The sequence below is a fragment of the Staurois parvus genome, unplaced genomic scaffold, assembly GCF_062004578.1.
Source record: "Staurois parvus isolate SC_StPar_1 unplaced genomic scaffold, SC_StPar_1.0 ptg000020l, whole genome shotgun sequence".
Classification (NCBI taxonomy): Eukaryota; Metazoa; Chordata; class Amphibia; order Anura; family Ranidae; genus Staurois; species Staurois parvus.
In genome coordinates, this window is record NW_028317816.1 from 9055975 (window position 1) to 9083101 (window position 27127).

General features: G+C 39.4%; 1 protein-coding gene across 1 annotated transcript in view; it reads right to left on the reverse strand.

The window, feature by feature from the left end:
• The window catches only part of EGFR (epidermal growth factor receptor), a 300102-nt gene that overhangs the window by 14499 nt on the left and 258476 nt on the right, over nt 1-27127 (reverse strand). The window contains exons 14-21 of the mRNA XM_089687285.1: nt 26018-26108; nt 18987-19144; nt 15604-15642; nt 14563-14704; nt 13183-13305; nt 8914-9012; nt 3417-3602; nt 2440-2595 (exon numbers count right to left, since the gene is read on the reverse strand). Of these exons, the coding sequence (XP_089543411.1) occupies nt 2440-2595; nt 3417-3602; nt 8914-9012; nt 13183-13305; nt 14563-14704; nt 15604-15642; nt 18987-19144; nt 26018-26108 (994 nt within the window). The remainder of the gene's footprint in view (nt 1-2439; nt 2596-3416; nt 3603-8913; nt 9013-13182; nt 13306-14562; nt 14705-15603; nt 15643-18986; nt 19145-26017; nt 26109-27127) is intronic.

Here is a 27127-nt window from a genome sequence, read left to right on the forward strand (position 1 = left end):
TTCTTCATGTATTTATGATCTTTATGTTACCCATTTACTCATTGTTGTTCACGTATCATTACTGTCTTTTGGGGTGTTTTTGAGTGATCCATTATTATTATTATATTATACAGGATTTATATAGCGCCAACAGTTTGCGCAGCGCTTTACAAAATTATTTTTACTACTTGTTTATCATTATATATATATTTTTTAAATTTTGGATCACGATCAGTTTTCATGTGTCATGTGATTTATTTATCATTCTGTGTTCACTTAATTCATTCATTTTCTTGCTCACTCATTTTATCATGAGTTTTTTTGTGCTTTTATTTATTTCATTTGCACCTATTTTACTTTGATTCATCATTATTTAGGGGTCTTTTTGATCAGGTAACGCAGCATAATTTTTTCATTCACTATGCTGTGTAGTTTAGTCTCTTTCTGCTTGCTGCATCACCAGTCATATTCTAATCTCTAAGGCAGCTTTACATCTTATTTATGGTGGTAAGAAACCTCGTAGTACTTCCTTTTTATTCAACAATTTAAGGGGTTGTTTTAGAATTAGTAGACTATATTTCTTTCTACAGGAAAACTCGATATACAGTCATGGCCGAAATTGTTGGCACCCTTGATATTTCTCCAGGAAATCATGTATTTCTCACGAAACGTATTGCATTAACACATGTTTTGCTATACACATGTTTATTCCCTTTGTGTGTATTGGGACAAAACAAAAAAAGGGAGGAAAGAAAGCAAATTCGACATAATGTCACACAAACCTCCAAAAATGGGCTGGACAAAAGTATTGGCACCCTTTCACAACTGCGGATAAATAAGAATGTTACAAGCATGTGATGCTCCTGTAAACTCACCTGGGGCAAGTAACAGGTGTGGGCAATATAGAAATCACACCTGAAAGCAGATAAAAAGGAGAGACGTTCACTTAACCTTTGCATTGTGTGTCTGTCTGTGCCACACTAAGCATGGACAACAGAAAGAGGAGACGAGAACTGTCTGAGGACCTGAGAACCAAAATTGTGGCAAAATATCAACAATCTCAAGGTTACAAGTCCATCTCCAGAGAACTAGATTTGCCTTTGTCCACAGTGCGCAACATTATCAAGAAGTTTGCAACCCATGGCACTGTAGCTAATCTCCCTGGTCGTGGACGGATGAGGAAAATTGATGAAAGATTGCAACGCAGAATAGTCCGGATGGTGGATAAGCAGCCCCAAACATGTTCCAAAGACATTCAAGCTGTCCTGCAGGCTCAGGGAGCATCAGTGTCAGCGCGAACTATCCGTCGACATTTAAATGAAATGAAACGCTATGGCAGGAGACCCAGGAGGACCCCACTGCTGACACAGAGACATAAAAAAGCAAGACTACAGTTTGCCAAAATGTACTTGAGTAAGCCAAAAGCCTTCTGGGAAAACGTCTTGTGGACAGATGAGACCAAGATAGAGCTTTTCGGTAAAGCACATCATTCTACTGTTTACCGAAAACGGAATGAGGCCTACAAAGAACAAAACACAGTACCTACGGTAAAATATGGTGGAGGTTCAATGATGTTTTGGGGTTGTTTTGCTGCCTCTGGCACTGGGTGCCTTGACTGTGTGCAAGGCATCATGAAATCTGAGGATTACCAAAGGATTTTGGGTCGCACTGTAGGGCCCAGTGTCAGAAAGCTGGGTTTGCGTCCAAGATCCTGGGTCTTCCAGCAGGACAATGACCCCAAACATACGTCAAAAAGCACTCAGAAATGGATGGAAAAGAAGCGCTGGAGAGTTCTGAAGTGGCCAGCAATGAGCCCAGATCTAAATCCCATTGAACACCTGTGGAGAGATCTTAAAATTGCTGTTGGGAAAAGGTGTCCTTCCAATAAGAGAGACCTGGAGCTGTTTGCAAAGGAAGAGTGGTCCAAAATTCCGGGTGAGAGGTGTCAGAAGCTTATTGATGGTTATAGGAAGCGACTGATTTCAGTTATGTTTTCCAAAGGGTGTGCAACCAAATATTAAGTTAAGGGTGCCAATACTTTTGTCCAGCCCATTTTTGGGGTTTTGTGTGACATTATGTCATATTTGCTTTTCTGCCTCTGTTTTATATTTGTTCCAATACATACAAAGGGAATAAACATGTGTATAGCAAAACATGTGTTAATGCAATACCTTTTTTGTGTGAAATACTTGATTTTCAGGAAAAATATCAAGGGTGCCAACAATTTCGGCCATGACTGTAGATGACTAGGTTGTTAATACTGGACTCAACACTATGTACAGCTCAGCTACCATGATTCATTTGTATAATGCCTACAGTATGTATGACCTAATATATGAATTGCTTTGAAACTTTTTAAAAGAACAAAGCTAATAGCATAAAAAATATAAATACATTTACTGTTTCAGATAACTGCAATTTCTCAAATTTGTTAAAAAAGTAACCTTTGTTTAAACGTACCTTTCCTCCTTCTGCATGGTATTCTTTCTCGTCTGCTCCCAAAAGTTTGGCCAACCCAAAATCTGTGATCTTAACATGTTGTGGATTTTTAACAAGGACATTCCTGGCAGCCAAATCTCTGTGGACCAATCTCCTTTCTTCAAGGTAATTCATCCCCTTTAAAAAATATACATGGGAACACCATAAATTATTTACCCTGCCAAGTTATTGCAAACTCGAATCAGCTAGCCTTTGTTAAGACTTAATGCAGTCATTAGCGTCAGGTTTATTATTTTTCAGGGTTTTTTTTTTCCAAAGCACATGCTAATTCTTTGCTTGTCAACATGATGGAAATAAGGGTTGCACTTTGGAATTGCAAGTACAATTGGTAACATGTAGAGTAGAACTGAATTAAGAAGAAATATTGTAGATCAGTTCTGATGTAGATTTCCAGATTGGACAGGTCATGTAAGGAAAGTATTAAAGTACACTTTGACAAGTCTTCAACATTTGATATTTATAGGAGTGTTGAATACATATGCTCCCCCTGCATGCTCTGTTTCCTCCTGCCTGCTCCTATGTCCTGTAGTGACTCTGGGGGTGGAGGAAGGAGCCACAAAGCACAGCTGGTTGCACCGCTAAAAATGTCAAAAGCGGAAGACTTTGCCAGAGGCTTCAGTGTTGGGAAACAAAGGTGCTTGGAACTCTGCCCCTTTGAAGAGATAGTTATTCATATTCTTCCATTGCTTGGGGCTCTTCTTTGCATTTATCAGGATCAGTAACAGAGTTGCTTCAAGTCATTATTAGATGTCACAGTTACTCAGCTGATTGCTGCTCACCTAAATCCTCCCAGGTAGTTCTCAATGTAAGCATTTACATACATTTTAAAAGACTTCCTTTGTATAAAGGTATATGGAAATGGATCATTTATAAGTATCATACTGCTGATAGTGATGAAAGAACATTCTGTTAATTTAAAGTGACTGAATTGCTCTTACCTTAGCAATCTGCACACACCAGTTAAGGAGATGTCTTGAACCAATGTTGTCTTTATGCTCCCGAATATAGTCGAGAAGACAGCCATACGGCATTAACTGTGTGATTAGCTGGACAGTGGAGGTCAGACAGATACCAAGCAAACGGCAGACGTGTGGGTTCTCCACGCTGGCCATGACGTATGCTTCCTAAAGTGAAGAAGCAGGGCAAAATGAAAAATGCTAATAACATTTGAACTAATATTGTTACCAAAATTGACACTTTTTACATGGTCTTGCTATATGAATCTTATCTAATAAAACAAAATGCAATGTATAAAGTGCTGTTACTCGCAGAAATCAATTAGTAGTGTTACAATATATGTAAACCCTTATCTTGGTGAAGCAAAACATTTGTGTATAGATATAAAAAATATTAAAATACCATTCCCTCCCCCCCTTTTTTTTATAAATGATCACAAATCCTCTATTGTCAGCTGCATAAGGAGCTCAGAGAGCTGGAGGAGGATAAACTGCAGGACACTGAACTTCCCAGTGAATGGCTATGCAGTGGGGGAGTGTGAGCAGAAGTTTGACTATTGGAGAAGAGCAAGCTGAGTTCTTAGCACAGCCAGAAAACTGACTACTCTGTGCTGTCATGCCTAATGTTGTTGGTTTTTAAAAGGATAGCAAGAGGGACTGACAAGAGCACCCGGGATTTCACACAAAGGAAGCAATGCAAAGAGAACAGGATACATTCTCATACAAGTACATGGTACAGCAGGCACATATCAGGAATATGAAATGTTGAATTTACATATTCTTTGATCATGTTCTCTAGCTACCTTTCTTGTTTCATTATTAACCACTTCCCGACCGCCCTATAGCAGAGATTTTGCATTTCCGGGTAGGGGGGTGCACAAGGCACGCATGAGGCGTGCACGCATCCTACCCGATCCGCGTCTGTCAATCACTTGGTCCCGGTCGGTGATTACTCGCCGCTGCCCGGTGATTGCTGAGCATCACCAACAGGGAGGAGAACTGTTTGTAAACAATACAGTTCTCCTCCCTGTCAGCTCATGCACACTGCTTTGGATGGCTTGCATAGCGCAGCCATCCAAAGCAGTGTGATTACAGTGAAACACACACACAGACACAAGTAAAACAGCACACAGTTAACCCTTTGATCACCCCTCATGTTAAGCCCTTCCTGCCCAGTGCCATTAGTACAGTGTCAGTGCATTTTTTAACATTGATCACTGTATTAGTGTCACTGGGGATGTCAGTGACACCAAGTCAGTTCCCCCCAGTGTCAGATTGCCCGCCGCAGTCCAGATATAAGTTGCTGATTGCCACCATTACTAGTAAAAAAACAAATAAAAATGTTTCCAGTATATATAACGCTATAACTTTCACGTAAACCAATTCATTTACATGCATTGGGATTTTTTTTTTAGCAATGTCATGTAGCAGAATACATTTTGGCCAACATTTAGGACAAAATTAGATTGTTTTAAATTTTTTTTACTGGACATGTATAATAGCAAAAAGTCAAAAATATTGTTTGTTTTTTCAAAATTGTCAGTCTTTTTTTATAGTGTAAGAAATAAAAAATGCGCAGGCGATCAAATACCACTGAAAAAAGCTCAATTCGTGGGAAAAAAGGAAGTACATTTTATTTGGGTGCAGTGTTACATAACTGCGAAATTGTCAGTTAAAGTAAACCAGCGTCGTATTGCAAAAAATGGCCTGGTCAGGAAAGAGGGTAAATCATCTGAAGGGCAAGTGGTTAAATAAAGTTGTCGGTGTTCTATATGAATCACGAACTCAACAAAGATCTAGGCACCTGGTCCAGTATTCTGTGTCCTCCCTGCCATCTATCCTGCAGCTGTGCAATTTAGCCACGTGTAGGAACCTACCTAGTCTTTGATTGGACTATGAAGTAGGTGTTTGATGGATAGTATTTTACCCCCCTTCTTAAATTTGAGTGAAGATCTGCAGGTGATTTCAGGAGTCTATTAAGATTTAAATAATTTTTCCAGCGGTATGTGAAAATATATGTAATGTATTTTTTTTTCTTCCTTTTTTTTTGTCTCAGATAACACATTTTGTACCTTTAATTTTTTTTGTCAGTGCCCTTGGGATATTTGCCTTCTCTTTATGTCCTGGAGACAAACAGGAAATGAAAAGTCTTCCTCAATGGGTGGTTCACCAGGACAAACAGAGATAGTAAATCTCCAGGGTGGGAACGTGGATAGCAAAAAAAATCTGATAGGGGTTCTAATCCTTCCGCTAGATAGTTACAAAATTAAATTTTTTTTAATCAATAACTTTAAACATGTATATTTATTAGAACTACAGGCGTACCTCGGTTTAGGCAAGCCTCGGTTAACATAATGTTTGGTTTACGAATGAAAATCCATTGAAAATAATGCCTCAGTTTATGATTTATTTTTGCAATACGAATGCATTATTTGGTTTTCAATGCATTTACAATTTTTTTTTTTAAATCATGTCTCTGTACAGTACTATGCCTTTAAAGTGCACTTTATAAAGAGTTTTGAACAGATAAAAGATGTTTTTTAAACTTTTGTTTACTTTTTTCTGACCTCCGGAATGGATTAATTGGTTTTCAATGCATTTACGATTTTATTTTGCAATACAGACAGACTAATTTACGAATTAGTTTTTAATCTTGTCCCTGTACAGTATTTATGCCTTTAAGTACACTATATAAAGAGTTTTGAACAGATAAAAGACTTTTTTAAACTTTTTTCTGACCTCTGGAATGGATTAATTGGTTTTCAATGCATTCCTATGAGAAACCGCGTTTCGGTTTACAAATTTTTCGCAATACGAAAAGTCCCTCAGAACTCATTAAATTCGTAAACCGAGGTACGCCTGTACCCCTTCAGCTTTCCTTTTTGCTTTTTTGTTAAAATGGTCCAATGTATCACTTTTTGAGTCTGAAGGAAATCATGTCTTAGCCATTAACCCCACTTTTTCATGCACAAGAGAAATGAAAATAGGAAACTAATTGCTAAGAGCAAAAAAGCTGTTTTAACTTCAGGCACAAAAAGCTTTTTATTTGACAACTATAAAGCATGAAAAAGCCCAAACACATAGATTTAAACATTCTCTTTCACAAATTAGAGTAAAATTGTCAAAGTCAAAATCAGACAATTTACTGTTAAGTAGGCACATGGTGAAAAAGATCTGCTCCCTAATTTCACCAAATGTTTTTGCTGGTAGCTCAAAAAGCCTAGAGGAAACCTGACATTTACCAAGAACAATAATTTACCAAAAACACATTTACAGGCGTTGCATAATTTCACAGAAACGTTAAAATTTGGCACGTGAAGACATTGTTGCTTAAGTTTCATCTATCGTAATTCGGTTTACTCGCAACATCTATTCTGTATTTTCTCAACAAGTGGGATATGCTAAATATGACAAGTAACATTTATACAATCACTATATTTTGATACTATTTGACAGGGGCTCTCTACAGCTTTTACTAGATGTGGTGCCACTGATCTCTTGGCAATGGTCCTGCAACCATGAATTGTTTGCATAACACTCAGACATCTGCAAAACTCAAGGCAGGGCTGGCACCAGGCTGCATTCCTAAGAAACATCTTCCAACACTTGTTTGAATGTGTACAACAGTCTTCCTGTTCTATAGCTCTTTCCAACACATGCGGTACAATGCTAATGATTCTTTGCACAATACCCTATAATAAGCATTATGACATATAGCTAAACAATTGCAAAATCAAATTTAGTGTGGATCCATTTATGGCTACATTAGGAGGGCCCAAAACAAACATCCTATCACAGGGTTACATTGTCCCAAAAAACTAGAACACATATTGTTTAATCCTGGGCTGATGTCCTAATGTCCCAGAGAGTTAAATACATGTATTTATATTTTAATTGTTTTTTTTTTTGTGTTTACTGCCATTACCTAATTTAGCAGAATAAAGTGAACTCTTCATCTTTTGCCTATCTACATTTTTCCTATGAGTGTAGTACCTGGTACACACTATGGCAGGGCTTGAAATTTTCACTCGCTTGCTCGCCAATGGCAAGTGAAAATTATGGTGGGGGCGAGTTTGTCCACCAAGGCTGTCTTGCTGAGCAGGCTCAGAGCTCAGGCCGGATCTGTCAGTGGCACTGGGAGCCGTCAGACTGCTCAATAGCTGGATGAAAAACGGACCCCCATGTATTTCTATGGACTTGCGCGTGTAAACGGATGAACATCTTTTTACATCTGTCAATGTCCGCATCCGTTAACATCTATTTCTTTGAACGGAAGAAAACCCTATTTTCTTCCCAAAAAACCCCGGAACGGACAAAAAACGGATGTCAATGGATTGTATGCAGCCCGGCAGGTTAGGAAAGGGGGGAGCGTGGCCTGGTATGGTTCAGGAGGGGGGGGGGCACTTGCTCATCCCCCCTTTCCTGACCTGCCAGGCTGCATGCTCGGATAAGGATCTGGTACGGATTTTGGGGGGGACCCCACACCATTTGTTTTTAATTTTGGCATGGGGGTTCCCCTAAAAATCCAACCCAGATCCGATGGGCTTGGTATGGATAGAGGGGGGACCCCACGCCATTTTTTACATTATTTTTTAACTGGCAGCAATTTTTTTTTTACATTCAGCTGTCAGTGGGGAACTCCGCTGACAGCTGATGACTAAAAATGGATGATAAAATGGATGTAAACAGATGAAAAAATGGATGTAAACTCAACGTGACTGAACTGAAGAAAAAAAAACGAACGCTCGTGTGAAAGGACCCTAAGGTTAGTTTCTTTAACATTCACATATATATCTAAAATAAAAAATAGAAAAGATTATGCTTTACTTTTAAATGAATTACAACATGGTGAATGACAACATTCAGTCTACCAATTTATTAAAAATAATGTGTTGTATATTGTAGCTAACAATTGCTATAAAGCAAATAAAAAAACCCCTGTAGAATACATGTGTTTCTGAATCTGCATGTTATTACACTGCAAACAAAGAAGTATTCATTTTCCACAGTATTGTATAGCAGGCTTGACGTATTGTATGGAATAAAGCCATCTAACCTTCCACTGAAAACATTGCTTTTGCACCCTTGCCACTCCGATCTTCAGAAATATGAACAAAACTCTTGTCTGCAACTGTTTACCTTGGAAATGGCGAAGGTACATTGTGATCTAATGAAAGTATGCCTGGAATTTGGTCGCAATTCACTGAAAAATGCCCTTCCCAAAAAGGCCTATGGGAATCTGGGAATTGTGGTTACCAAAAGCTACATGTGGGAACTGCAACTTGTTTAATTTGTCATCAAACCAGAAGGCTTATGAAAGAATAACATTGTTTAACTAAGTTTAAATCAATTAATAAAGGGAATAGCTATATGATTTGAATAATAAGAAGAACTGAACTTGATTTTATTACAAAGCTTAATATTTGGAGCACAGAAAATGTTTGGTCAAAATGGCCACCATGACTACTAAGGTACTTACATCCAAGATTTCCTTGTTGGCTTTTGGTGATGTGGCCTCCCGTAATTCTTTGATAGCTACAGGGATTTTTATGCTTTCTCCTTCAGGAATCCAGAGTCCCTGATTACACACATACAATTTATTAGTAATGGTAACAAATTATACATTTGCTAATAATGGAACTATACATTTTATCTTGAAAAAAAATAAATCTTGTGTAAATATTTGATTTAGGAGAACTGAAGCAAAAATGTTGTCAAAAACCATTTTTCATTTTCCTAGCATTGAGCCTGGGCTCACATATATGCAATGCGGTATATCGCATGTGATTCGCAGCATTCTGTGCAAATCACATGCGATTTGTGTGCGGTGTGATTGGAGTCATACATTTTATATGACTCAAATCGCACTGCACCCGCACCAAAAACGTGCAGGACCCTTTTTTGGTCCGCACTAGAATCGGATTGCATGGGTATTCACACCTATGAAGTCCAATTCTGCACATCGCACCACGTTTTGTGGACCGCTTTCGATGTGTTGTTAACTTAACATACACACCTGAGGCAGTTCGCATTAACGGGGTGCGATTCTGATGCGGTGCAGAATTCGCACAGAAAACACTGCGAATTCCGCATCGGTGTGAACCAGCGCTAAAACCTGTTGAGAAAGTAAATCTTCAGTTTACCACCTCCCTTCCCCACCCAACTTGTGCTAAGCACTCTCTGGCACCTACGCTTACCTTTGCCCCCCACCTGCTTTGATCAATTTTACCATTCTTGAAAAAGTCTGGTACTTCGGGGTCCAGAGGATCATATGACACACCTATTTTTCCAATATGTAACAATTATGGCCTTATAGGGCATACACCAGAATCCAACACTATCACATATGGCCAGGAAAATTGCTCTTCAGTGTGAAATTGTTGATAATAATGGGTATTGTTAACAACTATTGATTATTTTGGAGGCACAGGGGTTGATTTACTAAAGGCAAATAGACTGTGCACTTTGCAAGTGCAGTTGCTCCAGAGCTTAGTAAATGAGGTAAAGCTTTGCTTTGCAAAGAATATCCAATCATGTGCAAGGGAAATTAACAACAGCATTTTTGCTTACACATGATTGGATGATGGAAGTCAGCAGAGCTTCTGCTCATTTATTAAGCTCTGGAGCGACTGCTCTTGCAGATTGCAACTGTACTTTGCCCAGTGCACTATTTGCATTTAGTAAATAAACCCCACTGTGACATGGATCTATGTGGTGGTAAATATAAGTATTGGAATGGAGGGTGCCTAATAAATAATGTGGGCAGGTTGGGGATTGTATTTCTTGACACGTCTACATAAAAGATGCTGCTATCTGGTGTCTCTAGAGTACTTTATCTCCATAGGAATGTCATATACATTTGCCCTACTGTAAACACATATACTTATAGGGCAGTCTTTCATTTATTGATCTTCAGTGGCTGGATTTTGCATGCAAAGTCACCACTGTATGTCTATAGCTACCTTAAGCAATACAGTATATTTTTAATTGGGCTGCTATGCAGTGATTAAGTCAGAAACAATCCCCCAAAGAAATGCTGGTAGGTAAATTGTTCCTGTGTAAATTGCCCTAATGTGTGTATGAATGTGAGTTAGGGACCTTGTAAGCTTCTTGACAGCATAATGTACAATATGAATGTACAATATATGTAAAGCGTTGAGTAAATTGATGGTGATATATAAGTACCTTTAATAAGTATGGACTAGACCAGCAATGGGCAAACTACGGCCCGCGGGCCGTATACGGCCCGGCGGACCTTTTAATCCGGCCCGCGGAGCTAGGGTCCCGCTAGGCTCCTCTCACAGTCCGCCCTGTTTCCTATGAGGATCTGTCCCCCCTCGACGTATCTGCGCATGTGCCGGAGATCGCCGATCGGCTGCTAATGCCTGAAACTGGCACATGCGCAGATACGTCGAGGGGGACAGATCCTCATAGGAGACAGATTTTCATGCTACACCGAACGGCGCAGGAACAAGAGGAACGCGCGGAGCAAAGGTAAGTGAATTGACACAGGGGGGACATGGGGAATGAATTACTATAGGGGGGATGAATTACTATATGGGGGATGAATTACTATATGGGGGATGAATTACTATGGGGGATGAATTACTATATGGGGGATGAATTACTATATGGGGGATTAATTACTATGGGGGATGAATTACTATATGGGGGATTAATTACTATGGGGGATGAATTACTATATGGGGGATGAATTACTATGGGGGATGAATTACTATGGGGGATGAATTACTATATGGGGGATGAATTAATATGGGGGATGAATTACTATATGGGGGATGAATTACTATGGGGGATGAATTACTATGGGGGATGAATTACTATATGGGGGATGAATTAATATTGGGGATGAATTACTATATGGGGGATGAATTACTATATGGGGGATGAATTACTATGGGGGATGAATTACTATATGGGGGATTAATTACTATGGGGGGATGAATTACTATGGGGGATGAATTACAATGGGGGATGAATTACTATATGGGGGATGAATTACTATGGGGGATGAATTACTATATGGGGGATGAATTACTATATGGGGGGATGAATTACTATGGGGGATGAATTACTATGGGGGATGAATTACTATGGGGGATGAATTACTATATGGGGGATGAATTGCTATATGGGGGATGAATTACTATGGGGGACGAATTACTATATGGGGGACGAATTACTATGGGGATGAATTACTATGGGGGATTAATTACTATATGGGAGATGAATTACTATATGGGGGATTAATTACTATGGGGGATGAATTACTATGGGGGATTAATTACTATATGGGGGATTAATTACTATGCTTACTATGGGGGAATATTACTATACTTACTATGGATGACACATATACATCATTCATCTACTCTTGGTCCGGCCCCCGGGTCCAATATATGAACCCATTGCGGGCCTCAAGTCAAAAAGTTTGCCCACCCCTGGACTAGACAGACTAGTTCTTTAGCCTGTAACGTGTTTTGAAAAAAAAATGTCTTTATAAAAAAAATAGTCTCTTTTAATATGCTTGTCATACCTGTACATTGGCTAGATGAGTACCAACCTACTGTATATTTAACAGTAGTTCATCATCAAATATTATAAATATATGTATAAAAACATAAATAAAATAAAACAATGTGCGCTATCAAACTTGTGAATGAGCTAATAAAATACAGCTGCTGCAGTAACACTTAAAAGGTGATCCCACACTTAAAACATAAAACACATATAAATAATAGCTCATAAAAAGTTCAAATGTGATAGTTCAATCAAAATATGAAATATAAATGATAAAAGATATAAAGTGCTTGAATGGTGAAAAATCAATAAAGTGCTTGAATGGCAAAAATATATATAAATTAGAAAATATATAAAGTGCTTGAATGGTGAAAAATCAATAAAGTGCTTGAATGGTGAAAAATCAATAAAGTGCTTGAATGGCAAAAAAAATATAAATTAGAAAATATATAAAGTGCTTGAATGTTGAAAAATCAATAAAGTGCTTGAATGGTGAAAAATCAATAAAGTGCTTGAATGGTGAAAAATCAATAAAGTGCTTGAATGGCAAAAAAAAAATCTAAATTAGAAAATATATAAAGTGCTTGAATGGTGAAAAATCAATAAAGTGCTTAAATGGTGAAAAATCAATAAAGTGCTTGAACGGCAAAAAAAATATAAATTAGAAATTACTATATATAAAGTGAATGGTGAATGGTGAAAAATCAATAAAGTGCTTGAATGGTGAAAAATCAACAAAGTGCTTGAATGGTGAAAAATCTTACCATTCAAGCACTTTATATATTTTTTAATGTATATTTCATATTTTGATTGAACTATCACATTTGAACTTTTTATGGATTATTATTTATATATGGGCAGCACAGTGGCTAAATGGTTAGCACTTCCACCTGGCAGTACTAGGGTCGTTGGTTCAAATCCCAGCCACGGCACCACCTGCCTGGAGTTTGCAGGTTCTCCCTGTGCCTGCATGGGTTTCCTCCGGGTACTCCGGTTTCCTCCCATACGCCAAAGACATGCTGGTAGGTTCATTGAATCCTGTCTAAATTGGCCTGTGTATGTATGAATGTGACTTAGGGACCTTAGATTGTACACCCCTTGAGGGTTAGGGACTGATGTGAATGCATAATATATATGTAAAGCACTGCATAAATTGATGGAGCTATATAAGTACCTGAAATAAATATATATAAAAACAGGATGTTACCTGATATACTGTGCCAAATGCTCCGGATCCAAGTACCTTGATCTTCTTGAACTCTGTCTCTTTTAGAATTCGAAGGAGTGCTTGGTTAGGTGCTTCACCACTTGGTGTGATAGGTTCCACAAGCTAGAATTAGAAACACTATTGTTAAAATCATCTGCTTATTTTTTGATTTCAGTACGACACAAGCCAGTTTATCATATAAAGTATTAGCATGGTGTATGGGATATTGTAACATATTGACTAACAAGCCTACATTTAGATATCTGCCTGGGTGTAGTGGAAATCAAATGTGCACACAGGAAAGTCTGACTATTAGTCAGTGGGGGGACCCTTTACAATAAAAACCCAATAGTCAGGTGCGGGTGGACCAGGGGCAGACTGACAACTCATGGGGCCCGCGGGCAGTAGGGGATCATGGGGCCCCTGTGTCCTTGCCCAAACTCAAAAAAGCCTATGAAAAAGGTACCAGGGGCATCTCATGGGGCCCACTACTGACCCCGGGCCCTCGGGCAGTGTCCGCGTTTCCAAATGGTCAGCCCGCCCCTGGGGTGAACGTATGCTACAGATGACAGTCAAGATTTGCATGATTGCACATCCCAGGTTTTGGAGCTTCTGGGGCACACTGAAGATTTATAAAGGCACATGCAGATATATCTGATCCTGAATTTCAGGGTTAATTCATCTACTGTGAATACTTTAAGGGGGTATAATTTGTCCTGATATATTTCTCATTACATTTTTAAATGAAGAATGCAGAAAGATGCATGAGTCCCTATGTTGCACCATAATGCAGGTATGTGGTCAATTTCAGTTTGAATTAGACAGGCAGCACAGTGGCTAAATGCTTGGCACTTCTGCCTAGCAATGCTAGGGTCGCTGGTTCACATCCCAACCATAGCACCACCTGCCTGGAGTTTGCATGTTCTCCCTGTGCCTGTGTGGGTTTCCTAACTCATTCCAAAGACATGCTAGTAGGTTAATTGGCTTCTGTCTAAATTGGCCCTAATATGTGTATGTAAGGTAGGGATTGTACGCCCCTTGAGGGTTAGGGACAGATATGAATGTAGAATATATATGTAAAGCGCTGCATAAATTGATGGTGCTATATAAATACCTGCAATAAATAAATCATATATCTATGTTTATATAATCTGTAAACAATTTGATTTCTTTATCTTATATTAAAATCTCCTAGATTGTAAGCTCCAAGGAGCTTACAATCCTTTCCCTCTTGTATTGAACTGTATTGTTGCTGTATTGTCTCCTGTTATATTGTAAAGCACTGAACAAACTATTGGCGCTATATAAATCCTGTATAATAATAATAATAATGTGCACGTGTATAATAATGTCATATAGGCAGTTTTGCTTTCTATTTACCTCTCTTTCTTGCAGTAATCTGCGTAGAGTGCGTTTTCTGTTAATTCGATTTCTACGGATGAAGAAGAATGCGACAAGGCCTAGCATAACAGCCGCAAGGATGCCACCAATTACCCCAGCAGCAATGTATGCCACTTTGGATCTAAAAAAAAAAAGTTATTTTACAAACAATGAAAGTTTTTGCAGAGTTAATAAAATTTATTTTTTGAAAATAAGTTCCAGATTTGTTTCTGCATGCACGTTTTTGATGTGTTTCGGTGCATTTTTGATGCGTTTCAGTTAATCTTTCCCCTCTTTTTCCTCAATTTAAAAAGGGACATTTGCACTCCAGTGCGTTTTGGTGTGTTCCGGTGCATTTTTGGGCGTTTTACCACAACGCAGTACAGCTCTGTGCAGGAAAAATGCAGCCTGTTCTACTTTTTTTTTGCATCCGGAACGCACTGGAACTGCAAGCACTGATGTGAAACCTTTCCATGTTTGGAGATTAAATCTCTTTTCTCCAGACATAAAGAGTGCCCCTTGTCCTCTGTGGTGACCTCAGGGTGAATAGCTCCACACCGAGTTCACTATATGAACCACTGATGTATTTATACATGTTGATCATATCCCCCCTTAATCTCCTCTTCTCAAGAGAGAATAAATTCAGTTCCTCTAATCTTTCCTCATAGCTGAGCTCCTCCATGCCTTGTATCAGTTTGGTTGCCCCTCTCTGTACTTTCTCCAGTTCCCCAATGTTCTTTTTGTGAATTGGTGCCCAAAATTGAACTGCATATTCCAGATGAGGTGTTACTAATGATTTGTACAGGGGTAATATGATATCTCTCTCTGGAGTCTATACCTCTTTTAATACAAGAGAGGATTTTGCTCGCTTTAGAAACCGCAGCTTGGCATTGCATATAACTTAATCAGCCACAAAGCCTGTGTAATTAATATCTGTTCAGGTTTAAAGGGATGAGGTGGCAACCCTACTAACAACATCTCTGCTTGTAAGAAAAACCTAACAGAACTACAGTATTTAAACAAATAATTTGAGAGTCTTACCCTGGAGGTTTACAACCTTCGACACCTGGGCCTGTGCACCTGTTGAAACAAATTAAAATTACTTTAGATTTGCTAATAATTTCTATTGCAACAATATTTTAAAGCAACGGAAAAACAACAGAAGTAGCAGCAGTTTCTATGCTCGTGGTCTGAAAGTGGCTGACCTTGATTTGATGATAATTTATAAAGTAGAAAAGATATCATTTGTCATATTTTCAGCTCTTATCAGCTAATTTTACGAAAGTGTTAAATAGAAAGTAGAAAAAATTAAATGCCTGAAAATAATGAATTACTGATGGTCCATAGGGGCAAAAAGTGAAAAGGTTATTTCAATTGCTTAGAAGAGCTTTCACAAGAGAGATGTCATAAGGCCAGGGCAGGTATACAGGTAGCAATAACATTTGGTGAATACATTTGCATAAAATGAATGAATATAGTTTGGGAACTTCTTTACAATTGCTTTGAAAGCAAATATTATTATTAATAGTGGTGAGACCCTCCTGCGCTCCAAATAATGTGTTTAAACAATTAAAACAAATTAAATATATGAACCCCAAACAGCTGCTAGCATTAAATCATATACCAGTGATCAAGTGAATATAAACCATATAAATGCTGCGCTACATTCAAACTTATTAAGTGAATGTGGAATCCAATGACACAAATCCAATATAGTGACAATAATAATGAAATAAATAATACGTGCTTACTGATAACAAAATTATCAAATAAAACACCCAAAAAGATGAAAAAACACAAACTTAAATCTATACGCATGTGCATGAAAATACACATACATATAATTACATCACACGTGCAAATGTGAAGTGAAATAATGGTTACTTATTAAACGCAAACAAAAAGTCCAATATAAAAATGTTGAAGGTGAACAAAACTGTAAACGGTGTTTCCAATAATACTGTAAAGTGACCACAAGTGAAAACAAATCGTGCAGGTATCTGGGTGTAGATAGAGCTTGTGAATCCAACCACCTTCTGGATTAGCCTCTCACCTCATCACTTCGACCCTTGCGGATCAAAGAGCAATAATGGATCCCTCTCACAGATCCTCCAGGCACCACAGCACTCCAAAAACGCTTTTCAGGATTTAATATTCCCACTCAAGCTCTTCTCCAGGTATAGGTGAAATATCAATCTCTCAGAACAAAACAGAGGAATCCTCCCATAGTGTAGTATATTTATTATACCATAGGAACATAGGAACATAAAACTTTTTGGTAAAAATTCCACTTACATAGCAGCCAGTCCACATGAGACCCTCATGCTCTCAGATGAGGATATATCTGTGTTTGTTGGGTGTACAGCTGAATAACAGGTGTACCAAGATGGCCGCCACGCCGGAAATACGTCACCGCGCTTACGCCGACGCGTTACGTCACAATAACACGTGACTTCATCAGGGCACTGTTATTCAGCTGTACACCCAACAAACACAGATATATCCTCATCTGAGAGCATGAGGGTCTCATGTGGACTGGCTGCTATGTAAGTGGAATTTTTACCAAAAAGTTTTATGTTCCTATGTTCCTATGGTATAATAAATATACTACACTATGGGAGGATTCCTCTGTTTTGTTCTGAGAGATTGATATTTCACCTATACCTGGAGAAGAGCTTGAGTGGGAATATTAAATCCTGAAAAGCGTTTTTGGAGTGCTGTGGTGCCTGGAGGATCTGTGAGAGGGATCCATTATTGCTCTTTGATCCGCAAGGGTCGAAGTGATGAGGTGAGAGGCTAATCCAGAAGGTGGTTGGATTCACAAGCTCTATCTACACCCAGATACCTGCACGATTTGTTTTCACTTGTGGTCACTTTACAGTATTATTGGAAACACCGTTTACAGTTTTGTTCACCTTCAACATTTTTATATTGGACTTTTTGTTTGCGTTTAATAAGTAACCATTATTTCACTTCACATTTGCACGTGTGATGTAATTATATGTATGTGTATTTTCATGCACATGCGTATAGATTTAAGTTTGTGTTTTTTCATCTTTTTGGGTGTTTTATTTGATAATTTTGTTATCAGTAAGCACGTATTATTTATTTCATTATTATTGTCACTATATTGGATTTGTGTCATTGGATTCCACATTCACTTAATAAGTTTGAATGTAGCGCAGCATTTATATGGTTTATAAATATTATTATTATATTATCTCTATTATCACTAGAGAAATTTCCTTTGAGATGGACGTTAGAGAAACAGGGGTCTTCTTAATGATTCTGCTATGGGGTCCCATCACACAAAGTTGCAGCCCTGTGTAGGGTTCCTTATTCAAATTTGCATTAAATGTTTGAAAGCTCACATATATTCAATATCTGGTTTTCATTTAAAGCCACAGTATATACTGAAGAGCAGAAAACAAAAAATTCTAATACATCATCCATGTGAAAAAATAATTAATTCAAAAAGATCTTCATTTGTGCAAAAACGGTTTATTCTTGTAATTTTTTTTTTGTAAAACAGTCAGCAGAGGGCAGCAGTGCCCAGGACACGCAAATGTACTGCTGCCAAGAGTTGTGATTTGGACTTTGATATCTCATTTAAAAAAAAGATAAAATATTTCTTAATACACTTACAAACTGAGATTTCTGACAACCATGTATGTATTATCAATTAGGGACGAGATTAAAATTACATTCCAAAATCCACAGATTCAAACGTAAATTATATCTTTTGAATTAAAATTCAAATAATAGTATTATTATTATACAGGATTTATATAGGGCCAATAGTTCGCTCAGCACTGTACATTTTAATGGAAGACAGTACACAAGAGAGCACAGTAACAATACAATACAATACACGAGGGGTTCGAGGGCCCTGCTCCTTGGAGCTTACAATCTAGGAGGGAGGGGAGAGTGGTACAGGAAAAAATAGCTGTGGGGGATGGAGTGGTGGGAAGAGCGGAGGAGATCGGCAATTAGGTGAGGGCAGGGTAGGCTTCCCTGAAGAGATGGGTTTTCAGGGTGCGCCTAAAGGTGAGGAGGGTAGGTGACAGTCTGATGGATTGGGGTAGTGAGTTCCAGAGGATGGGGGAAGCCCTGGAGAAGTCCTGGAGACTGGCATGGGGGGAGGAGACCAGGGAACTAGAGAGTAGGGGGTCTTGTGAGGAGCAGAAAGTACGTTTTGAGTGGTAGATGGATATCAGGACGGTGATGTAGTTTGGGGCAGTATTATGAACAGCTTTGTAATATAATGTATATAACTCCAAATAATCTGCTATGAAGACCTTATTTGTGCAATATAGCATAGTGATAGTATAGACATTCATTATGCATGAATAACATGTCACCAATGAGGACCTGTGAAGATCCAGAAGCTGCATTTTTCATGACAATCTACAGTTTAAACTCACCCCGTCTTGCATTCTGGGCTGCAGAGCTGACATAGTCCATTCTGATCGGGATATTTTGAAAATATGGCAGTATTTCCATCGTAGAAAGCAGGAGGACAGGTGCTGACGCAAGTGTCATCATCAATGTAACGGGCACATTTGATACACTGATCTGCTCCCTGAAGAGAAGTCCATAAAAAAAGATTCAGTGCATTATATACCATGTCTATACCTTTCATTCATTGATTTCCTTAAGTGGCAATATACATACAACATACAAAAAACATGGCTCATCTGTGCATGAAATTGTTAAATAAATAATAATATATAAAAATAAATGTACATGAATACAATCGTTCACAAGATATACATTTGACAGTGCGAAAACAACTGCAATTTAAATTGCCCAAGAATGTTATTTTTCATTAAATTTGATTTAAACTCTAACCTTTCAGTTTTCTGTTAATCTAACATCATTTCATAAATGCTTTTTTACATCTCATTGATGCTTATCTCCTTCAGCCACATCCTGTTATCTGCACATCATTGCTATGTGCAGTCTGCCTGATAAAACACTGGCGCAACCGCGCTTTGGGCAAAGATACAAGAGAAAAGCAGCGCACACAATATTCTGATATATAATATCCACAAAAATGAATAACATAAGTGTACCACTAATCTCCCCTAACATATGATAATCTGCCTGATAATGTCATTAAAGTAGAGCTTTTTTTTGTGGGAATGTGGGGGAACGCAGTTCTGGCACCTCCAGCACTGATTAGGGTGCTGGGGTTTGCTGGAGGGCAGGGGCGGACTGACCATTTGGAAACTCGAGCACTGCCCGAGGGCCCGGGGTCAGTAGGGGGCCCCATGAGATGCCACTGGTACTTTTCATAGGCTTTTTTGGGTGTGGTTTAAGTGTGGGTGAGGACACAGGGGCCCCATGATCCCCTATTGCCCGGGGGCCCCATGAGGTGTCAGTCCGCCCCTGCTGGAGGGTCTACTGTTGCTGGTTGCTGGGGGATCTATTGACACTGGGGGGATTCTTTGTTGCTGGGGAGGTCTATTGATGCTAGTGGGGTATCTATTTTTGTTAAAGGGATCTTATGTTGCTGGGGGAATCTACTGTTGAGGGAGCTTTCTATTATTGCTCGCTGCTGGAGGGTCTATTGATGCTGGCTTCTGTTAGACCTATTGTATTGTTCCATTGGAGGTGCTATTGTTCTTGGGGGGGGGTATTTTGATGCTGGTGGTCTATTGTTACTGGGTGGACCTATTGTTTCTGAATGGATGTACTGTTGCTAGAGGGGGCCTATTGATTGTTGCTGAAGAGGATAGTGCTCAGAGGTGGGTAGAGGGTGGAGACAAGGGGTGACTTGGAAGCAGTATCTGCACCTATTCTCTGAGAAAAAAAAGCTCTGCATTAAAGTATCCCTATAAACAATCTGCCAAATGTACAGTTGCAGTACAGGACAGTTGGAGCTATGCAAAAAACCCCACCCAAATCCCAATTTTAGTACCACCATGTTAAAGACAATGGCAGCACTGCAGAGAATAATACAATTAGTGAAGCTACCAAAGACTATCCATGTAGAATTAAGAGAAGTGTCCATGAAAAACTACACATGTGCCATACCAGTGGGATCCCAGAGAAGCAGGAAATCACTGTTGTACTCACTTCTACTACAGTGATTACCGCTAGCTTCTGGGTCTTGTCCCAAGCAGCTGCCCTGCTGCTTACTGAAAACAGGAGGTCGCCCTCTTGTAATGGGCACTATTCAAGGAGGACTTTGCATTCTCTCAATGAATGTAAAGTTTTCTGTGATTGGACAAACTGCAGATTGTTATGTCATTACTGTTGATCCAGGGAATATCCAAATGCCTCTTGGAGGATCAGGAAGGAATTTTTTTCCCTGCAGGAGCAAATTGGATCATGCTTTGCTGGGTTCCTCTGGATCAACTGCAGGTATAAGATTATAACTTCTTTTTTTTTAATGGTTGAACTGGATGGACTTTTGTCTTTTTTCAGCCAGACTAACTATGTAACTATATTACTCTTCTCCTCGTCCAATCAAAGAATGCCCTGCATTCATTGAACGTGCTCCTTGAATGGTGCCCATGCTGAGCAAGAGACCTCCTGTGTTCACAATGCCATAGGACAGCCACTTGACATGTGACCCGGAAGCTAGTGGAGATCACTGGAGCAATGGTGCCTACTACAGTGATTTCCAGCTTCCACGGGGATCCCACAGGTATGACCCAAGCTGGACCAATGTAGAACTTGCCATACCTGGAAATCAGCTTTAATCTGTGTTGGACAGTGTGTATGTTATAAAGCCAGCCAGGAAAGTTGAGGGCAGAACCAATCAGACTACTTAGTCTGGCAGAGCTTGCCAATCACAGGAACTGGGAACGATGACCTTTCTCATGTATACCTTGTGCAGGGTCAGGGATGAATTTGTATTGTTAACCTACCTAGTATACTTGACTTTCCTGCGTGGTTCTGCAACACCACCTACATGCTAACTGGCACATACCTAATAGTTCACATGACACAAATCTCTAAACAGATCTACATGATATACACTCCCGCTCAGGGCTGCTGTTAGAAACCACAGGGCCCCTTGCAGCCAACCTGACAGGCCCCCCCAAACTACAGGGCAACATACAGCCAACCTAACAGGCCCCCCACCCATCCCCACAAAAAACACAGTTTATTGTGCTTCAGTTATGAATGAGCATAGTGATTGACAATCACTCACTGTGTTCATTCAGGAGTAGAAGGGGCTGGTAAATTACTGGAACCGATCCCCTGCATGTTTCTCTCAGCAGCAGCTGAAAGCCAGCCAAGGGGAGGGGAGGAGAGGAGAAGAACCCAGCTTTCAGCTGCTGCAGGGAGAGCCATACAGGTGATTGGTTCCAGTAATTTCCCCATTCACCCTTCTTGCCCACATCCGATTCACCCAGCTGCCTGGACCCCCCTGCTGGCCTGGGCCCCATACAGGAGGACTGGTGGTACCTCCTTATCCACGGCTCTGCTCCCGCTGGACCCAAAACTGCTCCAAGTGCTGGTGTACCATTGCTTGCTTAATTCAATTACAGAACAAAATCCAGCAAGGATCTTGGGAGAATAACAGTTGGTATGGTTTAACTTCAAGGCTAGATGGTTATTTCTCCACGATAACCCTGGCACTGAACATGGCTGGTCCACACATTGAAATAAACTGTGATTCAAACTGACATCTTTGAGCAAATATGTACCAAGAAGTTAATTTAGCGTCTTCTTCATGTGTGCATATGTGACCATTGTTTATGATTTTTGTCTGTGGCCCAAAGGAATCCATGCCACCTCTATAATTACGCCTTATGCAGTTTGTAGGACGTACAGTTCTGTTATTTTACCATAAAAATCAGTCATCACTTTTCTATTTGAGTATAACCACAGACTAATAAATATAACAAATGGGGAATTATGAATACCTTTCATAAAAGGATGGTGAGTAATCCATGAACTGGTTAATTCTTCTCACCATGGTCTGACACAGCGTGATGCAGATAATACTTTAGACATCTGGTGTTTCAAATTTGTCCAGATGTTTGTCTTCAGCATTACAGCTCTGTGCTGCGCTCCACAGAAAGCCATGCGTAATACTATCTACTTCCTGGTCTGATTTAATACTTCCCATTGATCAGCAGTGCAGTCTTATCAACTTCCCAGAAAAAATATGAAATGCAATTTGAATTGTGGGTTGCAGGATAAGATAAAAGGATTTTAAATGGAAGTAGATGGAAGACTATATCTAGCTGCCAGAAAATATGACGTTTGTAATAAAGAATATTTTTTTATAACAAAAAAATAAACTCACTTTCCAAGCATTCTTTAGTAGACCGCTTTAGCTGTGTAGAACGGTTTACCTTAGCAAAGTGCTATGTACAAATGTGCTGCCATTGCTGTCCTTCTACTGCAAATGCTTGGCACTGCATAAGAGCAAGCATGTAGCTAGTGAAGTCAGGGGAAAGAGGAGAGCAATGTATACAGACAGGCTGCTGCACTTGCACTGTCATTGCTGGTTTTAAATGTAACTTCCGGCTTTTTTTTCATTTACTCTATAACCCTGAAGGAGCTGTCATTCGGTCGCCATTGAAATAAACAATGGGGGTAAAAAGAGCCGACAGTTACATTTAAAACCAGCAATGACAGTGCAAGTGCGGCAGCCTGTCTGTATTCACTGCTCCCCCACTGTATACACTGTTCCTCTCCTCTCCTGCCTGTCTTTTTGCATATACTGCCCCCCACCCCCACAAAGAGGACCTATCACTTATATGCTGTCACATAGAGGACTATTGGTCCCGTATGTGATAGCAATAAAATCATTAGCAAAAAAAAAAAAAAATTAAAAGACACATGAAAAATTTAAAAAGCCTCCCCACACCTACTTACGCATTTAAAATAAAATGTATTACAAAATGCAATCATTGGGGCGCCTACGCAAAAATTGGCAATTGTGCTACACATGGTATATATCACCGCACAGGCCAGAGTCAGACTAATAATGGCAGCATTAGAGCTCATGGGTATCACTAAACTGATGGCCTGTAGGGGCTTTTAAAGCATCACCTATGGAAAATATAGGGTATTGACATTTTCAACTGTTTCACTGGTGCACACAATTTTAATGCTTGACATGTTGGGTATCTATTTACCTGGTGCAACTTCATCTTTTATATTTTACCAAAAAATTGGGTACATTATTGTGTTTGTGTGCCCTAAATTTAAACTTTTTTTTTTAATGAAATTTTGCATTTTGCAAATGTAGTGCTAAGATCATGGAACAAAAAAAAAATTGGAACTATCACAAATGTATTCTCTAGGGTGTCTGCTTTCAGAAAATATATAATTTTGGGGGGTTTCAAGTAATCTTCAGGAATATAAAAATGGCTCTGGGACTCAAGTGGATGTAAAAAAGGCCCCTTTCACACAGACATTACGTGGACCCAATCAGAACCTCTATTCTCCTCAATGGAGTGGTGGGTGTAAACAGACATGTGTCTGTTTATACCCACCAACATTCAATCTGACCCGATCTGTCAAAAAGAAACAGATGGGGATCTGTTCCCCTTCTGTCCATCGGATTGGATCGGATGGCAGTCGGATGGAAATGAACAGGAGGTCCATTTCCATCCGACTGCCCATAGTGGACAGCGGTCTGTGTCTGCTCTGCAGCAGCGTACTGGACACGGACCTGTCATCCACTTGCTCAGCGGGGATCAGCGGAGAGACCCCCCATTAAGCAAGTGGATCTGCTGATAGGGCAGGGCTGGATCTAGCCTATCTGGTCTGGGGGTGCAGTGAAAAAAGTCAGGGGTCATAATGCCAACACTGTGTGTGAATTCCTGAGTCTGTCACACAGTGTCATGACCTGGGAAACACTAGCATGTATCAGGTGGACACAGAACCTGTCTTTCTTATATCAAATGTCCCTATCAGAGTCCCTCTTTAAATCAGGAGTCCTCATCAGAGGCCTCCTTTACACTGAGTTCCCATCAGGTATCCCCATGAGAGTGCCACCATCAGAGCTCCCCTTACATCAACTGTCCCCAACAGAGTGGCTTCTTACATCAGGGGTCCCCATCAGAGTGCCTCCTTACATCAAGTGTCCTATCAGAGTCCCCATCAGAGTGCCCCCTTACATCAGGTGTCCCCATCAGAGTGCTCCCCTTACATGGATTGTACCCATCTGTGTGCCTACTTACATCAACTGTCTGCATCACACTGGCTCATGGATTAGTGGAGACCTTGGGGGGCACAGCTAAAATATGGGTGGGCACAGCCCACCCCAGCACCCCCGTAGATCTGGCCCTGTGATAGGGGCCAAACTGATATAAAAACTGATGAAAATCTGATGAAAAACTCATGTAAACTGACGAAAAACTGAAGAAAAACTCACAGAAACTGATGAAATACTGATGAAAACGTGTTTGTTTTTTTCCTTTGAAATGAAAGGTCCACAAGTGTGTAAGAGGCCTAACAGAAGCAGATTTACCACAGTCCATTGCTAACTGCCCAAGACCTGCCCAAGTAAGGCCACCCTCATATCCCCCATTGTATTTTCAATATTCACTTGAACTTATGTGGCCTAGGCAAGTGGTGGTAGACATTCTGGGAAATGAATACTAAATATGGTTTGAGTTAGAGCAATCCATATCAAATGTTACTGTTTTCATCTCTTCGTGATTCCATGATAACTGAAAGAAAGGAAAACCTTTCCCCTTCAATCCAAATACAGTTCATTTCATCTATTTTCCCACAATCTTTATGAGAAACAGATCTTTCACACATATAAAACGCACTGAGTTAATCAGTTTTGATTTTCTCATCAACATACAGCAAATACAAATCAAATTAAAACCTTCTTGGAAATCATGATCTAAAGCCCTAAAGCCTAAAATTCTGTGATATGTGCTTGGATAAAGCCAGAGTGTCATTATAAATAAACAGTTGAATTAATGACTGAACCCACCACAACCTCTTTTTCCCTTCGTTTGGGCCTATTGAGCCCAGATGTGCAACAATATTTGCAAAGAAAATAAAAAAAAGTAATGAAAAACAGTTATCCATCCTGTTACTCTTTCGTCTCTGTCTATCCCACCCCTCAAGACAGGAAGTTTATTTTCTAAGTCAGGCTTTCTTTTTTTCCCCTCTTCATCTTTCTAAAGAAGCAGTCAGTCAGTTGACTAGTCAGGAAGCCCAGCAGTAAGGCTTTTTTCACATTGATTTGTAGTAAAAACGTGGCAAAAACGGTGCATTTTTTACAGGACATAAGACTCAAAAACCACACAAAAAAGCAACACGGGTACATTTTTTATGCATTTTCCCTTGATTTCAACAAGGAGGTGTGTTTTTCGGACCCGCAGTGAATCAGTGTGAAGAGTTCCACAGGAACACATGGTCAATGTGAAAGCAGCCTTAACGTATAATGTGCAATATTGTGCATCACTCTCTATTTAACTTGGTTTAAAATATATTATTGTGACACATTCATCATACTTACAGGTCCAATGCAGGCAAGTGTATTGTTCTGGTGTAAGCACTCAGGGTGGCATGAAAAACAATTGTCATTTTCGATATACTCCCGGGGCTCTCTGAAACAACAATAAAAAATAGGATATATTCAATATATATATATATTTTTTTTCTTTAAATTTAGTTAGCTTTCTGTTTAAACTCGTATTTATAGCAGAGTTCCACTCATTTTTAATAATTAGCCTCAATGAAATGTCCACCCATAGTTTGGATAGTTATACTGTGCATACAGTATAATTATATGTAAATAAAGTACCTTTTTTTGAATCGGCTTCCCCTTGACTTCAGGTCGCAGCGACTACGTCATCAGCCTGGTCTTTTGACTCCTGGGATATCTATGTCATCTATCCCAGGAGCCTTCAGGCATCTAAGGCGAATATTATCTCAAGATTTCCTGGATAGAACTAACTATAAGGTTGCTATAACAACTAGGCGGAAACTTCCGCTGATGCCACCATTGCTCTAGAAACCGTGTAACAAAAAAGCATGTCTCGCAATGTCATTACTGCACAGACGCAAGATTGGGAGGTGCATGCTGGGTAACCAGCTGCACAAAAACCCGGAAATGAAGGCAGGCCGGTTTCAGCTGCTCACATCCTCTATGTATGCAGCCGTAATCCAGGGAGAGAAAAGAAAACAACTCAGTTTGTAAGTAATTTGAATGTAGACAAGGCCAGCAATATCCATATTGGTGAATTAAAACCATCTTGATGATGTTATTATTATAATATTGGCTAGGAGACTGGAACTCCGTTTTAAGGAGCAACTCCAATTTCATGGAAAAAAATAAAGCAAATAAAAACAAAATAATATAGCATAAACAATTGCTACACTGTATTTTTGTATTTTTGTATTACACTGCCATATTGTATTTTTAATGTTACTAAAATTACCTTTCCTTTTCACACTACAGAACTGTGATTTTCTGTAAAATTCAATGCAATATGGCAACCTGGAGGCGTTCTGTACACTGTTGGTGAGAACTGAAGAACTTGGCACTAAGATAAAGTACATTTAGGCATCCACTGCAGCAAAAAAGATAATTTTTGCGGACATTCTTAATCCCTTCGTGCTGGCG